Consider the following 21,007-nt stretch of genomic DNA (forward strand, 5'->3'; position numbering starts at 1 on the left):
GTAAAATTGCAAAAATTTGCATGGTGTATGATATGAATTGTCACATTTCTGTCACTTGGGACAAAATTAAAACTTCTTAAAAATGGTTATTTGTACAGAAACCATGATCTTTTGCATTTTTATGAGACAGCAAATAAAGCAAACACTGAAAAAGCTTAAACATTTTACCATCAAGTTCACAAAAATGATCCTGTGAATCATCGTATCTTGCCCAGTCAATGAAAGCCTCCTTACTTTGGTTACTGAGGGGAAAAAAATACATTTGATTTTAAACTTTTAAAGAAACAATATCAACATCTTCTGAAAGAAATACAACCCACGTATAGCTTGGAAGTGAACTCTGAGTCAGTATATCAAACTTGAGACTGTATGGAGCTATCCCTTGTTAATTGTGCTGAGATTCAAGCAAGCATCAACTGCAATACTTTTAAAATTCAAATTCATCTTGAGACAAAGATTTCACCATTATTTGAACAAACTGCAGTGGCTTCTCTTCCTTCAGTAATAGCTTGGTAAAATATGTTCATAGAATACATTTTTAACATATTTGAAGTACTACTTTAGCAGCTGTCACTTTGAGGGTGGGGGAGGGAGGAATTACCCTGCTTTCATAATCTCTACTTTCAATGAAACTCATAATTTTAGTGCCTTACTTTTGACTGGGAGACTAGATGTCTAAATCGCTCTTCTAAGTTAAAGTATTCTATGAATATGATTTGTCCTAAGCCATTTTAATATTAATGTCATTCCACTTATTCTAGCATTTAAAAAGGTGCACTGTACTAGAGGGACAAAGTATTTTGAAGTTCCCATACTGCAAAACACAAACAGTGCCAAAACCTTTCTTCTGTGACTGTGCACAGCACAGAACTACTGATGCCATACTACTGTGTGTAAGCAAAGTTAAGATGGGGAACTCTGCTCCAGGGTGCAGGGAAGCACCTTGAAATAACAAAAACAACCTATCCTGTTTGATCAAATTAGTACCAGTTCAACTCTACAAACAGAGGCAATTCTACTACAAGATACATTTCTAACCTTCTGCCAAATCACAAAAGGAGACATTGCACTTGGCATTAGGTGAGGAAATTCTCTGGTAATTACCAACAGACAAGATTTGATAACCACAAGAAATACAACTTATGCAGGAAAACAACACAAAACCAAGAGGATAATGCACTGCTACGCAGAGAACATGGAAGTTTTCCTGCAAAGCACAAACTCATCCTCCACTTGCAGAATCCATTACCTGCCCTCTCCCAGCTTTAATCATCTACCCTACTCTCATGAAGGCATTTTCTCTAGCTCTCCATTTACAGTCTCACATTCTTTTGCCTTACAGAAATGGAACAGAATTAATAGTTTCTTATTTTCCCTAAAACACCACACACCAGGCAGAAACAGTCATTTTTTCAAGGCACAAGAAAGTTTCATCACCTTTACCAGGTAGAACTGCTAAAATTTATGGGCAAAGGCACCATATCCCTCCATTAGCAGCAAAGAATTGATCTTTTTCAAAAGTGGGGAATCCAGTAGAGCACCATGTTTTCTAGATGCTGTTCCACAGACTTTTGTACCCAGGGCAACACCATCCTGCAGAATTCTTCCCACCCAGCCTTGACAGTGCCATGCAATGGGCAAGATCAGAGAATTGATCCAAGCTAAAAATAACTTTGACAACAACAGAAGTAATTCAACTCCCCGATCTGGTTCACTGAATGATCACAAATAGGCACATCAGTCCAACAGTGGGATAAAGCAGGACCAAACCCCTTAATCCACCACAATCGTTGAGAACAAAGAATAGAGAAAAGGTGGTTTTATTTGCAAGTTTCTTCTCATTCTTGATGCTGTAAGATACCTCTTATAAGTAGTATTAAAGCATACATTAAACAAAAATGTCTACTTATCATTTAATATTTTTGCCTTCAGATGTTCTTGCATCATTTCCCATTTACTTTCTAATAGGTTATGGGAAGAATGAAGAATATAAACCAGCACCTCAGACAGAGAAAATAACATGTTCCTTTCTTATTATTTCTGTACTGTTGATGTAAATCACAGCATACCTTAAGGTACTGTTAACTGCTCCCAGCTTGTTAGCTTGCTCACAGTCTTCCAATTCTTTGGAATTATTTGCTGCTTTTGAATACTGTAAAAAAAAAAAGTCATGTTTAATATGCAAATGAATTACTGAAATCCTCAAGAACAGGTGTTGTGAAATGTACTTCTAAGTTTAGCAGTGAGTTCCCTAGTATTAGGGAAAATCCTCTTCTTCTAGAAGCAGTATATGGTTCTGGAACATTTCTTACTTCATTTTTTTTTTTTCCTCCTTAAGTTCATCAGGCTGATTTCACTCTGTGAATTTAACTGCTGTAAAGAATTCAGCTAAAGATGTCAAAATTTTGTCTTGCGTTTAAATTCTTTTGTTATGAACCACCCTACACAGAGTGCTTCAGATACTTATTTACAGAATCATAAAAGGACCTTGAAAGACAAGCAGTGTCATACCTTAAAACAAACTTTTTTTTTAATCAACTATAATCATACCCCAAGTTTCATTTAATTTCAGTAGGTATATTTAATAGTTTTGGCCATTTCCCCCTCATGTTCCCTTTAATCCTATTCATCGGCTCACTTCAGATGCACACAGGTCTGGAAGACAAGCTTTTTCAACTGAAATTTTGCTTATTTTATAGAGAGAATTGAAATATATAACCTAAACTTTCATTCTGAAGTTTTTTTTTTGAAAAGGAATCCACTAGAACACTTACTTCTGTAACGCTTCTAAGGAAAACATTCAAAGAATTAAAGATTAAATTCTACTATTCTATAATAAATTGGTTATGTATACAAGGAATTTAAGTCTGTCAGCTTAAAGCTCAAAAAGTTCTTCTAAGTTTTGGAACGTAAAAGGTAGTAACAGTGCTATTTTAGAAGATAAACTCAATTTCCTCCTTTTGGGGGTTTTTGGTTTGGGGGCAGAGGGGGTAGTATGCATGTTTTTCCCAAGCTAAACCTTAGGTCAATTAATAAAACAAATAAATGATAAATTTTAAAAGAAAGAGTAATTAATTTCTGAGGACAGCTTTGTGGTGTCAGAGGCGAAGTACCACCACAATATGTATCACTCAAAAAAAGAAAGTATTTACCTAAAACTGTTCAGATGAGTAAGCAGAATGATTTCCATTTTAAAAATGCATTTGCCTGAATCAACACAAGGAAAAACAGCAGAAGACCTAAGAAGTGAAGGAGATTAGAAATACCAAATAACTTAAATCTTGTTAGGGGTCTTGTCCATAAATATTTACTTTAGAAAGATTTTCTCACTCAATTTTCTTGGATTTGACAGGCATGGGACCTCATTCTTTAGCATAGAATGGATGATAAATGGAAAAATGGGAACAAAGAATAGCCTTAACCTAGACTGAAACAGATACTGCTGATGAAATAACATACTGAGATGCTGAAGCAAACATTTAGCATGTCTAGAGTTGCAAACCAATCCCTACCCTGAAATGAAAAAAGGTTATTGCCAATATTAGAATCCTAAATTTAAGGTTTCTAACAAAATGAACAGTCAGGTCTCAAAACATATTTCCAGCCTTTCCTATTCTCCAGTGTTTAATAGCAACAGTTGTCAGATCAGTGCTTTGTGATCCCTGACAAGATTAGGACAAAATATCTGTTCTTGCCAACCAAATCTCCTAAGGCCAGTTACTGGAAAAAAAACCAGAAAAGCGAAGGGCAGGAAGCAAATTACAAAGTTGAATATTGCAACCTGGCATTGCTGTTTCCTGTCCCTTGCTTCAAATATTAATACAGCTTAAATGCCTTGCCACAAAATATGCATTCATCGCTCAAATGCAACAGAACTACGGAAAAGGAAATAACTGTGTGTCTCTACAGCACTATTTCAAAAGGCTTATGGTGGTGTCAAGGATTCAAAATACATCCTCTATTGCTAACTACGTGCCTATAGGGAAGTTCTACAAGTGTAACCTTGGTATTTGCAGCTAGATGAGTATTCAAAGGAACTGTTTTCTTTATTGTTCAGCAAAAAAAAACCCAAAAAAACCCCCAAAAAACCCAAAAACCTAAAGCTAGAATTTTACAAGCTCCTCTAATTAGGAGAGAAAGGCAATGGGAAACTGGACTGAAACAACAGAAAACCTCTCCACAGGATTCTACCATGAGTTTATCTATTCAAGAGATTATAACTCTCATTATTAAAAAGATATGTTTGGTTTTTTCAGCTTTTCAAGACTGACACTATCGGGATGAAAGAGAGACACTGGACATGTTTGTCCTCAGGGAAAAAAAAAAACAACCCACCCCGTTTTTAACCCAGTACTTAACAGATAAGCTATTTATGTGCAAGACTTCCCCAAGTGGAAATTATCACAGGCTAATAGCATAGTACTTACACAGTCCTTGAAACAAAACATTCATACTCAAATGAATTTGATATTACCTTAAAAGGGATATTAAATGAGATTGGCAATTTTTAATTGGCTCTACGAAAGATCACTTAACTGAACCATAAGTAGTAAGAAAATGGCATGGGTAAGACTTATGTCCATTCAGATGACAATTTTCACCCAGAAATATTTGCTTCTATTACAGAAAAGCAGCACGTATTAGTGCCTTCTACTGCAGATTAAAGGTACAGAATTGCCTAACATTCAGTTCTGTAGCTGGTTTCAACAACCAGCAAGGCAACTCAAAGGAAACCACTGTAGTGAACATACAGCAAATGACAGCTTCCCAAAGAATCTATCCCACTTTCTTTATTGTGGTGAAAGTAAAAGAATTTCATTTTTTCACTTCCTAAATCCAATTTGATGTGTTAGTGTGAAGTATCTAAAGAACAGCATACTCTTTGGTTACTATTTAACAACTTACTTATGGCTCTCAAAATAAATCAATCAGGAAGCTCAAATGCCTGCTACAAGAATCCTTTCTGAAACAGTCTTTAGTCTTACAATCCCTCTTTTTAGGATGCATTATGGTATTCCAGGAGTCATTTTCTCTACAATCAAGCTTGGAACATAAAAGAGTCAATGAAAAAGAGAAAAGGCAACAGGTTATTCAGCTAAAACACAAGATCCGCTCCCAGAGACAGTGTCAGCTTTTCAGAACAACTATTGCTGCTTGTGCTGGAATGGCAAACAACTGACATTTATGTCATGTAGTGAGAAAGATTTTTCTTCTCTGATTACCAGGAACCTTTAAATGAAGAGGCAGTCTTTACTTCAGTCAGTTAATGTATGTATAAAATAAATAAGATTTCCTCTTGAGCTAAAGCTTGGAAAGTCTGCTCTGTTCCAGGCAGCAGCACACAAGTCATCAATTCCCAATGAAATATTCATCTCAACTATCTTTGCATGATAATGTTTCTTTGCATGAGACCTAAACCTAATGCCAACAGTCTTTTTCATAAGTCCTTCACGATGTTGTCAACTACACTCAGTCCAGTGAGGTAGAAAGCACTGGGGAGGATGGAGATACGCTAGCTAATCAAGAGGTAAGTGTCTACAACGCAGTCAAGGCGCTCAATTGGAAGATCTCTCATTTGGGCACCATTACGCCCTCAACTGCTAAAATCCTCCTTCTTGGGGACTGTGTTTAGGATGTGTGGGTAGTCTCTGATCTGACTTTTCTGCTCCTTTCCTAGGCATATATGACATTTCTTTTCGGCATTTTTGGCTTTGCCAAGATCACTTGTTGATCTAGGATGATTGGTTAGGAGAGTAGCAAGCAAAAGCCAACAGCACAGACTGACTACTTGAGTCTGCACTGGCCACTCTGGCCTAAACTGTCTTTAGACTAATGACCTCTTGAAAATAAGGCAAAGCAGAACTCCATCCAATCATTTGGGTTCTTTAAATATTAGATGTGATTATTTATGATCCTTAAGAAAGAGTGCGCTGCTACTGCCTCTGCATCTTTGGCCAGCTCTCCAGAAATGACAGACTCAAAACAACACGACAGTACCAGCTATGTCAGAAACACTACCATACATAAAGGTAAAAAGGTAAAGCCACAAACAGGAATTGGTCAGTTATCTTAACCATTTCATCAGTATGTGAACACTGAAGGTTTGTACTAAAAAGTCACATAGCTGTTAAAAGGTTAAGATTAAAAAAAACCCAGAACTTCGGAAATAAAGAAGTACTTACTTTATTAGAGCTCCCAGCCTTAATTCCAACAGGTATTTTGCTCTAAAAACAAAAAATAAATCACAGCTTTTACTGCTCATAGAAATGGTTATGTTTTATTAAAATCTACCAATTAGGTATCATTCCTATAGAGGTTAAAGCTAACTTGTTTTTTGAAAAATTAACTTGCTCCTTTACCTTTTCAACATGTTATACGCAAAACGGTGCTAGAGCTAAGAAGGGACTTATTCTTGAAGTTATCTGCTTTGTTCATAAAATACCTAAGATCTTAAAATATTTTGGTTGTATTTCTACTTTTCAAATGGAAAAGAAAGTTGTCGCTTTTAGTTAAATTTAAATTCTAACTACTAAGTATTGTTATTATAATACTAGTCACTGTAAATTGACAAATTTTTAGCAAAAAATCCTTTTTCTATTATATATTATATTTGATCCATACCTCAGGACAAGGCTCTACATGACAATCTTTGATAGAACAATGGCCATCGTCAGCCCAAAATGGGCATGGTCTCTTCAAGTTGACCTAAACATACAAAAGCAGAAGTTTACAATCCACACTTTTATATAAGGCAACTGTAGAAGAAAGCTCTCAGTATCAGGAAATCCTTCAAATTAAAGGAGATGATCCAAGGAAAAAAGTGTTATATTAAATACTTTAAGGTGTTTTGGGGAAATTTGGTCTGTCATTTGGTTTCTTTGAATTAGTCTCTCTAACTACATAAGATGAAGGTTTATGCAGTACAACTGTTAATGGTCTCCAGTGAATGAACACAAACATATAGTATATTAAAGCAAAATTAAATCTCCCACTACTAAATTCAAATAAGTGCTTGGATGATTTTGGATTTCAAAATCAAACTAAAAACAGATTATTATTTTAAAATGTTAAAGAGATTCCTCAGTCAAAAAAACCCTGACAAGACATTTAGCAGATGGTACAACTTTTTAGAAGTGATGACAAATATCTTCTCATTACAGCTCAAACCTTGCTAGCACAGATACAATAAAAGCAGAGATTTTAGGTTGTTTTCCCCCCCGTTTCCTCTATTCAATGCACAAACACCATTCCTAGAAAAAAATAATGCAAAATTATTTATTGTACCTGTTCACTCATACCTTTTTAAACAAGATAGTTACATTCTATATGACCTTCACAGTAAGACCTATTATATAAAACTTTCAACTCCCACCAATTTCTACCAAAAAAGATCAGCCAACAGTTAAATTACAACCTTCTTCAAAGTAAACTCTCACAGTAAAAAATGCTTACACACCGAGGAAGATATAAGTAACTAGGCAGCCACTGTTTTTACACAGAGGAATTCGTAAATAAAAAAATACTGCTGCCTAAACTGAAGATTAATTCAGAAAGAACACATGCAAATCAAGATGTACTTGTCCCAGAATGACTGAAGATCACCAAAAAACCAGTACACATACAAACTGAGGTTGTATAGCACTTGTATTTTTATCAAACCAGTCATGTACTGTCTACATAGAACATCTGATCTTCAGGGTATGAGGCACTGGATTTCATTATTATCACTCAGAGTATTACTCAGTCCTTTTACAAATAAAAAGACAGATTCTTGATCATGAGGTTTCCATAGTTTGTGTGTTTTCTTGCATAAAACTAGAGACACAAATGTTTATTTCTTTATTTCTTCCATTGAGAAGTTTCCCACTATTTAGAAACCACCTAGCACAACTTCTGCAAGAGTTCATGAAGTTTTCTCTGGCCTTTAAATAAAAACTACCTCATCTATTCCGTATTGTACATTAAGGTTTGAGTTCTTCTATACCACTTCACATCATTGGCAGAAGCAGGGGAAAAGGACTTCCTTTCAGAGAGAAGGGGTACTTTCCAGTCAAGAAAAAATGGCAGAGGGAGTCAAATCTGATATTTTTTTCCCCACTGTGTGAATCACTTATTTTTTTATGCCCTCTGTTATTAGTACTGTTGCCACTACTGTTCCTTTTCTTACCTCATTGCTGTTTCCAGAAAACTGTTCTTATCTCAACCCATGATCTTTACCTTTTTGCCTCCATTTCTCATCTCCATCCTGACACAGCATGGAGAGGAAAACAGGAACAAGAGTGACTGGTGCGTGGTTTGGTGGGGAGCACCATTCCTAAACCACAACACCTACCTTCACAACTTCCACATCCATTTATGTGCTTAAAAGCACTTACATCATTCTACACAGGGCTATCAAAAAAGCTACTATTTATTGAAACAGGAAAGGGTGAAGAATGTTCTGACTGACATACTCAGTTTGCTTGTTCAACACAAATTCTTCCCTGCCACCACTGGAAGTACTAAATGAAGTGGTGCTGGGTGGACTGCACACAGGCCCTTGGAACTGCTCATCTATTAGGAAGACCAGTATAAAAGATGAGGCAGGATTGAAACACACCTTTAGAGCATGATCTGCAGAACTGCTGTTGAAATGAACATTAGCTCTAAATTTGCAAGATTAAATTACTGTTAAGTCTCATATACCTGTTGCTCCTCATCTTCACACACTTTGTTTTGTACGTTTCTGTTGCCTCTAGAGAATGTCATTACCACTACTACATGATCTATTAGTACTGAAGTTGCACATATCCTGTTTCTCCTGAAAAGCGAACTGAGAACTATATCATGCAGAAGGAGATTCAAAGTGCAGTTACACATTATTGTTTGCTCAGGCTAGAAAAGGAAGAGCCTAGTGCTTTCTTCTCCTTCTGCACACTCATAACTCTGTCTTGCATGAGTTTAATGTTTGTCGTCGATTCCAGATCAGTTAGATGACTTTTTACAAGCTGAGGAGAAAAAAAAAACCCCAAAACCAACAAAACCCCCTACCAAATGACAAACCAAAACACCCAAACTAAATATCTACCAGGTTAAAGAGATGCATTGGCTTAACTTAGAGGTAAAAGTAGCAAAGGGGCAGGGCAGGCAGCCACCTGATTAGGTCAGTCAAAATGCATCTACACTTTCAAGTTAAGCATATCTGAAAACAAAAGTATCAGGCTTCAAATCTCCATTTGCACATCAGATAGTAATGCAGAGAAAAAAAAGTGCTTCAAGTAATAAAAAGTGATACTACATACTACTTGAAAAAAGAACAGTTTTACCTATTTTTCAAAGGAATAACAGTTCTCTAGATAGCTAACAATAAAATCAGAAATAAGACAGCAACTTATTAGAAAAATAAATCATGGCAATATTTCCATTTCAAATTACACGTATTCCTTAGAAGATAAGCACTGCATGCTGTCATAAAATTGTTAAAATATGACCCTTTTCCAGATGCAGCAGTACAAAGGCACTATCTTTAAAACTACCACTTATCAATTAAATGAAAGCAGTCATGATTTACTGTCACTGACTCTAGGATGTAGCAAGCAAGACTTATTACCAACATAACTGTCAGGAACTGAAAACCTGCTTCAACCAAATTAAAGAGATGTGGGTTTCTAATAGGCAGCTTAACACTGGCAAGTTGACTTGATATGCAATCCTTCTTATATTTTCTGCATTTTATTTAAATTATTCAGGAAAATACCATTCTAAGTGTACCTTGTAGTATCTGAAGTAATCACGTTCTTGCAGTTTCTGTATTTTGGGAAAGATCTTGAAAGTATTGAAGTCATCAATGCTTTCTATGTCACATAAACAATCATCCAGGACTCCTGTGAGCTATTGAAAAAAATAGATAAACATTTATTTTTAATACAGAAATTGAATATTAACTGCAGAAAAATCCTTTAAAGAGAAAAATGTGGTAATTGAAAGAAATACTAGTGAAATGCAGTTCCATAGCAACTATTTCTCATCACGAAATACTCAGTAACAAACTCAAAGTAAAACTGTAGTGCTTTGAGCTTAAGTCCACCTCCAAACGCACTGCTAAATCAATGTTAGCAAGATTAACAAATTCACCCCTGAAATTTGTTGATGCTTTCAGCATATAGAACTTTCTGAAGAATAAGCAACAAGACTTTCTAAATTATAAACATGTGGTATATTAGCAAAGTTGCATATCAACTGCTCTCCTACCAAATGCTCACGAGTCAAATTGCCTAAAAAAACCCTACAATCACACACTGTCATCTTATTTTCATATTTCTTCTCAAAGTGTGAAAACACTCCATCTAGTTTCCTTAGAGGCATGAGGAAAAGGAATGCAGGTTCTTCTGTGCCCAATAAGTTTGCAATTTTACAAATAAATTCAACAAACAAATCCATGGAAAAGCAGGGATCGACATTGCAATGCTGTGAATCTACCATGACTTTTCCAGGACTCATCCCTCTTCTTGTGCCAGGACAGCCAGCCGTACTGCTGCTGCACTAGGTTAAGACCACCTCTGTGAAAAGCAGCACACACTGCAAGTGCAGAAGTTCTACTGCCAACACAGAAAGGGAAGGCAGAACTGTGCATGTAGCAGAGAGGACAGCTCCGACTAACATCACAGACTAGGCTACAACAACACTCTTGCTGAGACCCTGGCATGTTTTATTGAAAGGTGGAAATACTAAAAGTGTGATTCTATGAACAGTTATATAATAAATTTTAATAAATCTAAGCTAATGCTCTTAGGCGTAGCTTCTTAAACTACTACAGACATGTCTGAAGGGAATGGAACCAAACACTGGTGCTTACTGCTTCTGTTCTTCAGCCAGACAGGAAATTCATTGACATCCATTATGGCCTAGAAATTAATTGAAACAGAAATGCCCATACATCTTATAACTTTTCATGGGATTAGAAGAACTTCTAGCTGTTACATGGAAAAGGAGACAAAATATTTTGTAGCTTTTTCTTCCCTCCACAGATTTCACATAGATGAGATTATGAAATCATCTAATCTGTTTTATGCATGATAAATCACTACCATACTTTACAGAACAGATACCCTTACATAACCAAGCTTGATGTAAAAGAGCCACTAGAAATGAAATTGTAGGCTTCTGCTCCTTTATAAAGCATAAAGGACGCCTGGAAAATGGAGTTCCCCCAACTCTCTACGAGAATAAAGAAGTAAAGATATTACAAAAAAGCATTTAAGTGGAAAATTCACCTTATGTAGATCCTACTTTTCCTGAGGCACTAAATAGGCTGTAACAATTCTGTAGAGCAGATATAGCAATTAAGTAAAGCTAATTTAAGCAAAGTTACTTGAACCAATTTTTTTTCCCTGCTGTTATGCTTCCCTTGTTAATGCTACCTGACTTCAAACCTGGGCAAACAACTGTCAAAGAGCCAATGTGTAATTACAGGTTTTTCACAGCCCACATGACTGCCAACTCCAAAGTCAGAAGAAAAAACTTGTTATTAACTATGCTTGCAGAAATAAAAACCCCATGCACTTTAATCTGTAACAATTTCATTTAAAATTTCAAATTTTCTTATTGATCACACACAGGCAGAAATCTGTAAAGGTGTAGCCCTTACAGGTAACACCATACCATGAAGCAAATAGGACACAATTTCATTACAATATAAAAAGACAAAAAGATAACTCTGAATATCTTGCTCAAATGTTACTGAGCTGTATAAACAGGGTGATACAAGAAAGTTTTTTTTGGACTGAGAAGATAAAGAGTAGGAAACTATTTTGATGACCAGCTCATAAGGCTATCCACTGCTTACAAAAATAATTTTACCATCTATGCAAATGGAAAATGTTTTTTCAGGGGAAAAATGTCCCAGATAAATGCAATAGTGTCAAATCCTCATGGAAAAATTAGAAACTGCAGCCTTTTTGTTTAACTAAGACCTCAATTCTAAGAACATCTTTGAAAACGCAGGACAGTTTACCTAGATTAATGAAGTTTCCTCCTCAAGAACTCAAACTGATCTAGGAAATTATGAAGAGAAAAACTAATTCAGAGTACCAGAGCAAGAAAACTAACTTTTCCATTTTTTTTCCTCCTCGAAACTTTTTCAGAACTGAAACAGTTAGATCCCTGTATACATAAAACAGCAACATCAATGTTTCCTTGGACAGCATGCTCTAAAATTAAGCTAAACTGTATCTGTACTAAATGACAAATTATAATATGCTTTCACAGCATATATGAAACACTAATACTGCACAGCAGTGGAATCAGTTCACAGCACAATGATGCAACAGCAACACTGGATTCAAGTACCCCAGTCATAGGCTTTTTTAATTAGTGTAAGTGCAGGCTTCAGTGCTCTCACTTACAATGTAACACTCCAAGAACATGCAGACAATTGTTTCATTTTTACCAACATCTGGATCTTCCAATAAATTTGTTTTTTCAAACTGGGGACATCAAAATAAGAAGAGTGTAGTACATGGTTAAAACTACACATTGCAAGACTTACTTTGTTATTCACACAATTGGTACTTTGCCTTCTTTTAATTGAACTTCATTACCTAACTTAGTCCACAAATATAAAATCAAACTATACTGTAAGTTATCACAAGTTTTATTACAATAGACAAGTATTGTGGTTTCTTTTCATCTGTTAATTACTTTGAACTCTACAATAAAACCAAAAAGCATTAGCCTATTATAAATTGTGTTCAAGAAATCATCTGACATTGCATAGCTGCTATTTTTTCTACATTTCCAATATCTTATCAAAGTACTTCCAGGTATTGTCAAACCTATTTTAGTTGCTAAACAGGTATCAGAGCTATATTGGAGAAGTGAAACTTTTAACTTATCTTCTCCAAGATAAATCAACCTTTCAGAAGAAAAGGTCAATGTCCAACCTGCATCAATTTCTCCTTATGAAATCTAGAAAGAAAAACACAGTCAGCACTTTAATATTAAGGAAAAAAACTGAATAAATGCATATAATAATTAGCAATCTATTCATACAAAACAACCTTATTAGTGTTATCAGGCTGGTGTACTTTAATTGCTTCAACAATTAGAAGACCACCTGGGACACCTTGTTTTGATCCTTAGACATTTTACTTTGCCATGGCTGCAGAATGAGAGAACAGCCTTAGGTAACACGACTCCAAGAACTATTGGCTAGCTTCTCTTTCCCTGCACAAGCCAAATTCTGAACACAATATGCTAACAAATTTATGAAACAGCAACAACCAATCTCTCTGCCAAGCATCACAAAAAATCCCATGCCACTCTATTAAGTGATTCTTTAAGAACTCCATTTCAATTAGCATTTAGTTAAGCTAAAAAAGTTACTAAAATAATGAAAATCAGAGACAATCTCAACTTACAAAAAAAATGCTGCAATAAAAGTTACCTATGCTTCTGTCATCACCACCCTGGGTGGCCACCTACAGTGTAGCATATTGTACAACACAGACATTTAGAAAATATAAGAAAAAGAATAATCCAGAGAGTAAGCTTTGCTCCACGTGGACAGTGTATTCCTCTATAAACTCACTCCGGCGTCTTTGGCCCAGCTGAAAGCCTCTCCTCCTTAACACCAGCTATCATTTCAGTCACGGTCACACGGTGGATGAACAGCGAGCTCCTAACTACAGACACCTGCCCTCCTAAAGCTGTGAGGGCAGTTTACAGAAGGCAGGAACGTTCTCATCATCGCCTGAAATGTGGGCATACGGACACGACCCAAGCCAAGCCCAAGCATTGGCATCACCATTGGAACATATGGCTTCTCACAGACTTCATCAGGGCACCGAACTTTCCGCCTGAAGCCAGGGGCATGAGCCAACCCAGAGCTCCTCAACATATCCCAGTGACTGATGCTACCTGTGGTTCCCAGGTCAACCAACTTCTCCCCGCAGATGGGCGGCACCGGCCCCGGGCTGGACGCCGGCAAGCGCCAGCCGCAGGGTGTGGAAGGGGAAGGACGCGGGCTACAGACTCCAACCAGAGATTCTCCGACTTCTCCGCGGGGAGCCTGCACATGACACGTCCCAGAGCTGCCCTCTCCCCCACTACCCCCGAAGCGACCTCACCTCCCGCCTCTGCCCTACTGCTCCTCCGGGAGGGCTCCGCAGCCCTACCCTCAGCTGGCGGGCATCCCTGCCCGGCCGCGCTCCGTGCCCGCTCCCTGCCGTCCCACCCCGCCGCGCCGTCCTGCCAGCCGCCGGTCCCTACCTGGGCCTCCGCTGTCAGGACGCAGCCGAGCACCGCCAGCAGCCGCGCTGCCAGCCGTGTCCTCGCCGCCGCGCTCCGGCCGCCGCCACCGCCGCCGCTCATGCTGCTGCTGCTGCTGCCGCCGCGACTGACGGAGGAGGGGGCAGCCCTCGCCCCGCCGGCACAGGAAGGAGAGGGACGCGCCGCGGGTCGGCGGCGGCAGCGTCTCCTCCCGGCGCGGCCGCTCCTGCGGGCGGCGGGACCCGTCGGGCGGGGGCGCCGCGCTCACCGCGACCTGCCTGCGGTACCGCCGCGCGCCTGGAATTCTCTCGCGAAGCAGCGGCACCGCCGCCGCCCCGCTCCAGCGCCCGCCGCTCCCGGGCCGCCGCCGCGCGGCACGCCGGGAGATGTAGTTCCCGTCCCGGGGCCGGGGCGGGGCGGCGGCGCCCAATCGGAGAGGACCACGCGCGCCTCCAAAACAAGTGCCGGCGGCGCGCGAGCGGGTGGCTGGGCGCGTGCGCGCGGCGCCGGGAGGGCCGCGTGAGGAGGGGCGCGCGAGGGGCGGTGGAGCGGGGCTGTGGAACCAGTGGGGCCCAGGAGGTCCCGGTATTTCCCTGTTACCCCAGCCTAAACTGAGTCCAGGCCAGTATATCGCAGTCCATCCCAGTATAACCCAGGCCAGGCCAGTATCAACCAGTTTAGCGCAGTATCATAAAATACCCGGAGCTGGAGGGGATCCACAAAGATCATCAAAGTCCAGCTCCCAGCGCTGCACAGCACCATCCCCAAAAGTAAAGCCTTGCGCCCAAGAGTGTCCAAACACTTCTGGAACTCTGTCAGGCTTGGTGCTGTGACCACTTCCCTGGGGAGCCTGTGCCAGTGCCCAGCCACCCTCTGGGTGAAGAATCTTGTCCTGATATCCAAGCTAAGCCTCCCCTGACTCAGCTTCAGGCCATTTCCTTGAGTCCTGTCACTGGCTGTGAGGGTGAAGAGATCTTACAATCTTATATCTACCCTTCCACTTCCCTTTGTGAAGATGTTGAAGAGCACAGTGAGGTGTCCCCTCACTCTTCTCTAGACTGAACAAACCAAGTAAGTTCCAGCATATCTCCCTATAGCCCCAGTCTAAACCTGGTGCAATCCGTACAACCCAGTCCAGACCTGTATAAACCAGATGGGCCCATTATATCCCAGTGCACTCCAGTACAACCCAGCAGGCTGGGGCCGTGCTGCCCCAGCTCTATGTTGGTGAGTTGGGCAGGGTCACAGGACACCTTGCCCCACTGTTGGGGCAGCTCAGAACCAATCTTTTGCTCCCAACACTTAAATGTTTATCTGTAATTCATTACCAGAATCACTAAAAGTCACATTTCTGTGAAAAATTTGAGTGTTGCACTGATTTAAAATGCAGGGTTGCTGAAATTAGGATTTTATTTTCAATTCAGATGCTAACTCAGGTTCTTCTTGCACCCTTTCATTTGGAGAATACCCCTTTGCTGGAGTGTGGAGACAAGCTTTAAATCTAGGGTAACTATGTCAGATAGATTATAAATTTTAAGATTGACCTTTGTTATTTACTTACAAATTAATTCAAATTAGCTTTCCACTACATTTGTCCTTAAGGGGCCAGTATGTCACAGATTTTTGCACTGCTGAAAATGTCTCAAAAGGGATGGTGTCTAGGAATTACACAGACCATAAGATGAAGTAGGCAGTAGTTAGTCTGGTTCAAGAGAGATGACAGAAACGCTCCTTTCTTTCCTCTCTGAAGTACAGGCAGTACAACTGTAATTTGGGAACAGATGACTAAATGAGAACCTGTTCCTACTTCCAGCATCAGTGGAGCAATATGTTAGCTAGATATTTGAGAAGAAATCAGCAGAACAGCTAATGTTAATGTTTACATTGCCATAGTTTGCTCCCAGTATCAGTACTCCATACTTTATCACAAGTGGCTTGTACTTCTCACAAAGAAACTGTTTCTGTTCAGCAGATTAAAGTGAATTCATTTTATTTATTTACATTTTGTACCTTTGATTCTGGAAAAAAGTTTCCATCACAAGTACTTAGAAAAGCCATAAAACCTCAGAAGAATCAAGCACTGTCATGTGCTTGGGCTACATAAAGGACTGTAAAAGTTAGAAATAAACTACCATATTTTTAAGTCATAATGTTCACCCAGTTTTCAGCTCAGAACCCTTTATGTTAGTTACAGAGGGTACTTTATTTCTTTACCTTTGAAATACTTGTATCAGGAGTCAGTCGATGTTCAGCTTTTTACTGCCATATTAGAAGGATAAGGAATTGGCTGTAAAAATATATAATGGATAATTTTAAGAGGCAATAAAAAAATATTCCTTTTATACATAAGTATTGTCTAAAATAGCAGAACTGAATATAGCTTAACACAGTTTTCTAAACTCTAGGGTACTTTCCATCTTATTTTATGTTTTAGTGTTGATTTAAATCTAGGAATGCTACTTTTCTAGTGGTATAAAAATGTCTAAAGACCCCAAACATAAAAATCCTAATGTAGGATTTCTGTGTGAAATCAGTTTCAGGGAAGATCTGCAGAAGAAGCAGTCTTACAATTGCAATCAAAACCCAACAGCGTATTATTAAGCTGTGAGTGTCTACTAAGCTTCTTTCTTATAAAGAACTTTGCCACGATGTTATGAAATTTTATCAAGGAGGACGAGCACACATTGGGGAGAGAGATAATCACAGTTTACAGGTTGTTGGGGTCATGAAGATTCTGGCCTCTATATTTAATTTTTCAGTGTGGTTGTCATAGGAACAAACATCTTCTATTATTTCATAATAAACACTGCTGTTACACATGTTGACAGTTTCATTTACAAGCAATAATATTTTCTTTCTATGTACAAGCAAAGAAAGCCTTGAACACAGGAACTAAAAACAGTATTCTGTATTCTTAAATAAGAATTAAGTCAAGCACATCAGTCACCTCTTCCTCATGACTCTGTGATGTTCTCTAGCGTAGGCACAGATCTGGGTGCATAAGAGAGAGACAGTCGTTTAGTAGATGCAGCAAATCTGCATTACCAAACTTGCCTCTGGCCTGAAACTGATCTAGTCCTGAAAGTTTTATTGTATTACTTCCATTGGTGCTTTTTAGCCAGCTCTTATTTGCCAGAATTGAGTTTATGGACTCCGGTTGTAGACAGAAGTAATGATCTATGGGCATCAACTGTGTAAATATGAATCTTGGAGATTATTATGGAGTGGTTTAAGTGAACAGACATGGTAAAACAGGGTGGCTTCACATTTCCCGTTAGGAGAAATTTGATAAATCCCAGCTGTTAAGTTCATTACCTAGATTTCAGTAATCTGAAATGTGGATTTTTATTTTGAAACTTTTTGTCCTTGAAACTTTTGCCTTTATTTATTTTTCCAAATTAACTTTTGAATGAGTCCTTCCTAAAGTTAGGAGAGTAAACCAGAGGAATCAATATGTCACAAACTTCTGTTTAAGTCTGGCAAACAGCAGCACTGGGAGGGCAGCGCCTGTTGAGCAATGGAACATCTTGTGGTAGTCCAGATTTAAGTGATACAGCAAGGCACAGCTGTGGATAAGAACTTTCAGTAAACCACCTGATGTAAGTACAGAAAGCAGCCAAGTACCAGGCACGTGAGTTCTGTGGTTTGTCAGGCCTCCTACCGTGAAGAGCTTGTACACTCACCCCTGCTCTGTCCTGCTGTCATTAGGCCTGACACAAGTTATGCTTCCTTGCAAGTCATGCCTCATGGACATCTTGTTCCCCATCTACTGATGTCTGCCTTAAAACCACAAGCTATGATCAAGTCTGTGGCAACGGGTGCAAATATCTTTTGAAAAGTACCTATGAATGTCTAGGGTTATCTCGGGAGTGATGATGGCCTGTGAATGGCAAAACAAAATGTCAAATTCAGTATAGTGGAAAAAAAAGGTAAATTTTTTAATAAGAAAATACAGCAATATTTTCACAGTGACTGTGAGGAAAAAAGCAAGAAAGATAGAATGCAGTAAAAAATAAAGAACAGCAAGCTACAGGGAGGAAGTACATTTTTCAGAAAATTTTTGTAGGTGATGAAAAACTAACTATAAATCTTAGCTGTATACCTGTATTCTCATTTCCATGTTTCATGTGTGTGTGTTACAGCTGGATGTTAGTACATTGTGTAGTCTATAACCGAATGATCTGAGTGAAGAGTAGAAGTAATCTATGGAGTATTATTGTCATTCCTGTAGTTCCTATTCTTTTTTTAAGAAGGAATGCCAACATAGGAATGAGTCGACTAGCTCTGTCAAACTTCTGAGTATAGTGGGTGTGATGAAAATACATAATCTTGTTCAAAAAAAAAAACTACCTAAGATTTGTGCACTTGCTCTTTCAGTGGGCATGCTTATTTGTCAGCAAATTTGACCATGAGGTGTAGATCTCATCTAAATTGTACATTCATGGAAACAAGCAGCCAGGCAGGGAGACTGTGCTAATGTCCCTGTAGAGGCATAAGCTGCAGCCTGAAACCAATCGTATTAGGCTCAGTTTCAACATGTCAATCTAGAGAAAGCAAGGTTTCACTGTTTGTGTGGCATTTGTTTGACTTGGACACAGCACAGCTCCTGGAGTGGTGGGAACATTTCCATATCATGCAGTCCTGTCATGCAAACAAATTATCCACAGGCTTACATAAGATAGTCTAGGTATGTGTCATGTCTTACATTTTCTCCATATAGTACTGTTTCTGTCAATTAAATGTCAAAATCGTGACATTCCTGTAAAAGAATTGTAAAAGAGGAGACCAGTATCATTATTGGCAAAGAAAGTAGTTTTAACTTTTTAGCTGCTGGCTAATAATTCTTAGTCCAAAGCAGTCTCAGAGTTTTCACAAACTTTTCTAGCAGCAGTCTGAAGCTGCTGACAATTAAAAACGATATATAGGATACTAGCAGAGAAAATTCCAGGAGGTTTCTTCCTAAATCTCCTGAAATACAGGAGGGGTGAAGAGTTTATGTTGCCATAGAAGTATTTTACTCAATGTGAACTACCTTATGTGAAGATGTTTGAAATGTAGAAAGAAAACAGATGAGGAAGAATAAGCAAGGTTGCCACATGATTTGGCAGGCCCACAGCTACCATGACTACTGGCAACCTGTGTTGAGGCATGGGGAATATTACTGATCCCCTCTGTTGTAGTAGCATTTGTGATCTGGAACAAAAGCTCTGTATTTCCATGTGGAAAAGCTACAGAGGATCACCTGGAAGAAATTTTTTTTAGGTTTTTTTTTTGTTTGTTTTTTTGGGGTTTTTTGGGGGGGGGCGGGCGGTGTTTGTGTGGTTTTGTGTGTGTGGTTTTGTTTTTCTTTTTGTTGTGGGGATATAGAAGTGATATTTTTCTGTAGAGGAATATATTGTCCGTGGTTTTGTCTGCAGTCTTATGCTCAGAAGATGGGATGCCCCTTGAGACTTATTTGAAATCAAATTTACTGTAGAGAAAAGTACTAGGGAAACACACAGAATCAGCAGTTTCATTTCTAATTAGATTTGGCATTACTTTTTTAAAGTAAGCCCTTACTCTTTGAGAATGAGTTTTTATATGAATGTGGAAGAAATGAGAGGCAACTGACTCCTTGAACAGTTGGACTCCAATGATAGGCCTAAAAAAATTCTTTGCTTTTTACACATCATGAGTTGCAGAAGTCTTAGTGATCTGTGGGCTGTACTTTGGAGATTAAGATATATAGAGATAAATGTATGTTTGTGTGTATAACCAAATGGTGGAGCCTTCATTTATCTCAGACAAAATAAGATGAGTTTTCAGTATGATGAAAATAATTGGGAAAAAAAATCAATATTACTGATGTTAGCTAAAAACCAAATAACAGGTGTGTTGGTGCATTCCTCCCCCTTTCCAGGCTGCACAGTGAGAAATACTTATTTATGACAACAGGATGACAGCTACTGTCATCAATTTAAATTGTGGAAATAAGAGCAATTTAATCTTTATCACTTTATAAAAAATATTATTTGTAACATGCACAAGAGATGAAAAATAATCCATGGAAAAGCACTCAATTTTAATGCTTAATGGACCAAAGGTTACTTTTTGTTATGCCAGTGTAAGCCAGTTGGCTGAATTGAAGCTCTCTCAGTGTAACAGAACAGCATCGGTCTGTAAATTTACCTCTTTAATAAATGAGCCAGGTGGCTCACAAAAGTGATCTTTGTACTGGCAAATTCAATTGTGCTGGCTTCTTTTACTTGTACACTAAGTATCAATACATAAGATTTCTTATTTAGAGAATGATTTCATGCACAGACCCCATAATACAAGAAGCCTGTATTACTTTACATCGAAACCGTGAGAGAATTTGCCAGAGATGATAGTGGGGTTCCAGAGGAATTACATCCAAAGATTTGACTTCGTCATGGTATCGGATGTGCCTGTAGCATAAGAGGACGAATTTTAAAGATCTCTGAGAAACCAGTGCAGTTTATGACCGTTGCCCTGCAGTACTTGCGTTTGTAAACTCCGTCCGTACACGGTGTGGCACCTGCAGATGCACCTTAAGCGCTAAATGGAGACCGCCTTTCTCAGTCGGAGGGCAGTGATTTACGGGCGAAGATGTCCGCAAGAACAGGAGGGCGAGCACTTGATTTCATATTGCTGAAGTAGCTCACTTTTAGATCCGAGCTAGCGCCACTTGACGAGCGGTACGTGCACGCCGTGTCTGCGGTCTCAGCGGAGCGCGGCGTTTTCACCCGGGAGCACCTCC

At 38.9% G+C, this 21,007-nt stretch overlaps 1 protein-coding gene across 1 annotated transcript in view; it reads right to left on the reverse strand.

Moving 5' to 3' along the window:
• Nucleotides 1-14,479, reverse strand: part of ERO1B (endoplasmic reticulum oxidoreductase 1 beta) — a 28,896-nt gene extending 14,417 nt beyond the window's left edge. Inside the window, exons 1-6 of the mRNA XM_015621877.3 lie at nucleotides 14,248-14,479; nucleotides 9,751-9,870; nucleotides 6,622-6,705; nucleotides 6,183-6,224; nucleotides 2,070-2,152; nucleotides 169-242 (exon numbers count right to left, since the gene is read on the reverse strand). Of these exons, the coding sequence (XP_015477363.1) occupies nucleotides 169-242; nucleotides 2,070-2,152; nucleotides 6,183-6,224; nucleotides 6,622-6,705; nucleotides 9,751-9,870; nucleotides 14,248-14,349 (505 nt within the window). The 5' untranslated portion in view covers nucleotides 14,350-14,479. The remainder of the gene's footprint in view (nucleotides 1-168; nucleotides 243-2,069; nucleotides 2,153-6,182; nucleotides 6,225-6,621; nucleotides 6,706-9,750; nucleotides 9,871-14,247) is intronic.
• Nucleotides 14,480-21,007: the final 6,528 nt, after the last annotated feature.

This window comes from Parus major, chromosome 3 (genome assembly GCF_001522545.3).
Source record: "Parus major isolate Abel chromosome 3, Parus_major1.1, whole genome shotgun sequence".
Lineage (NCBI taxonomy): Eukaryota > Metazoa > Chordata > Aves > Passeriformes > Paridae > Parus > Parus major.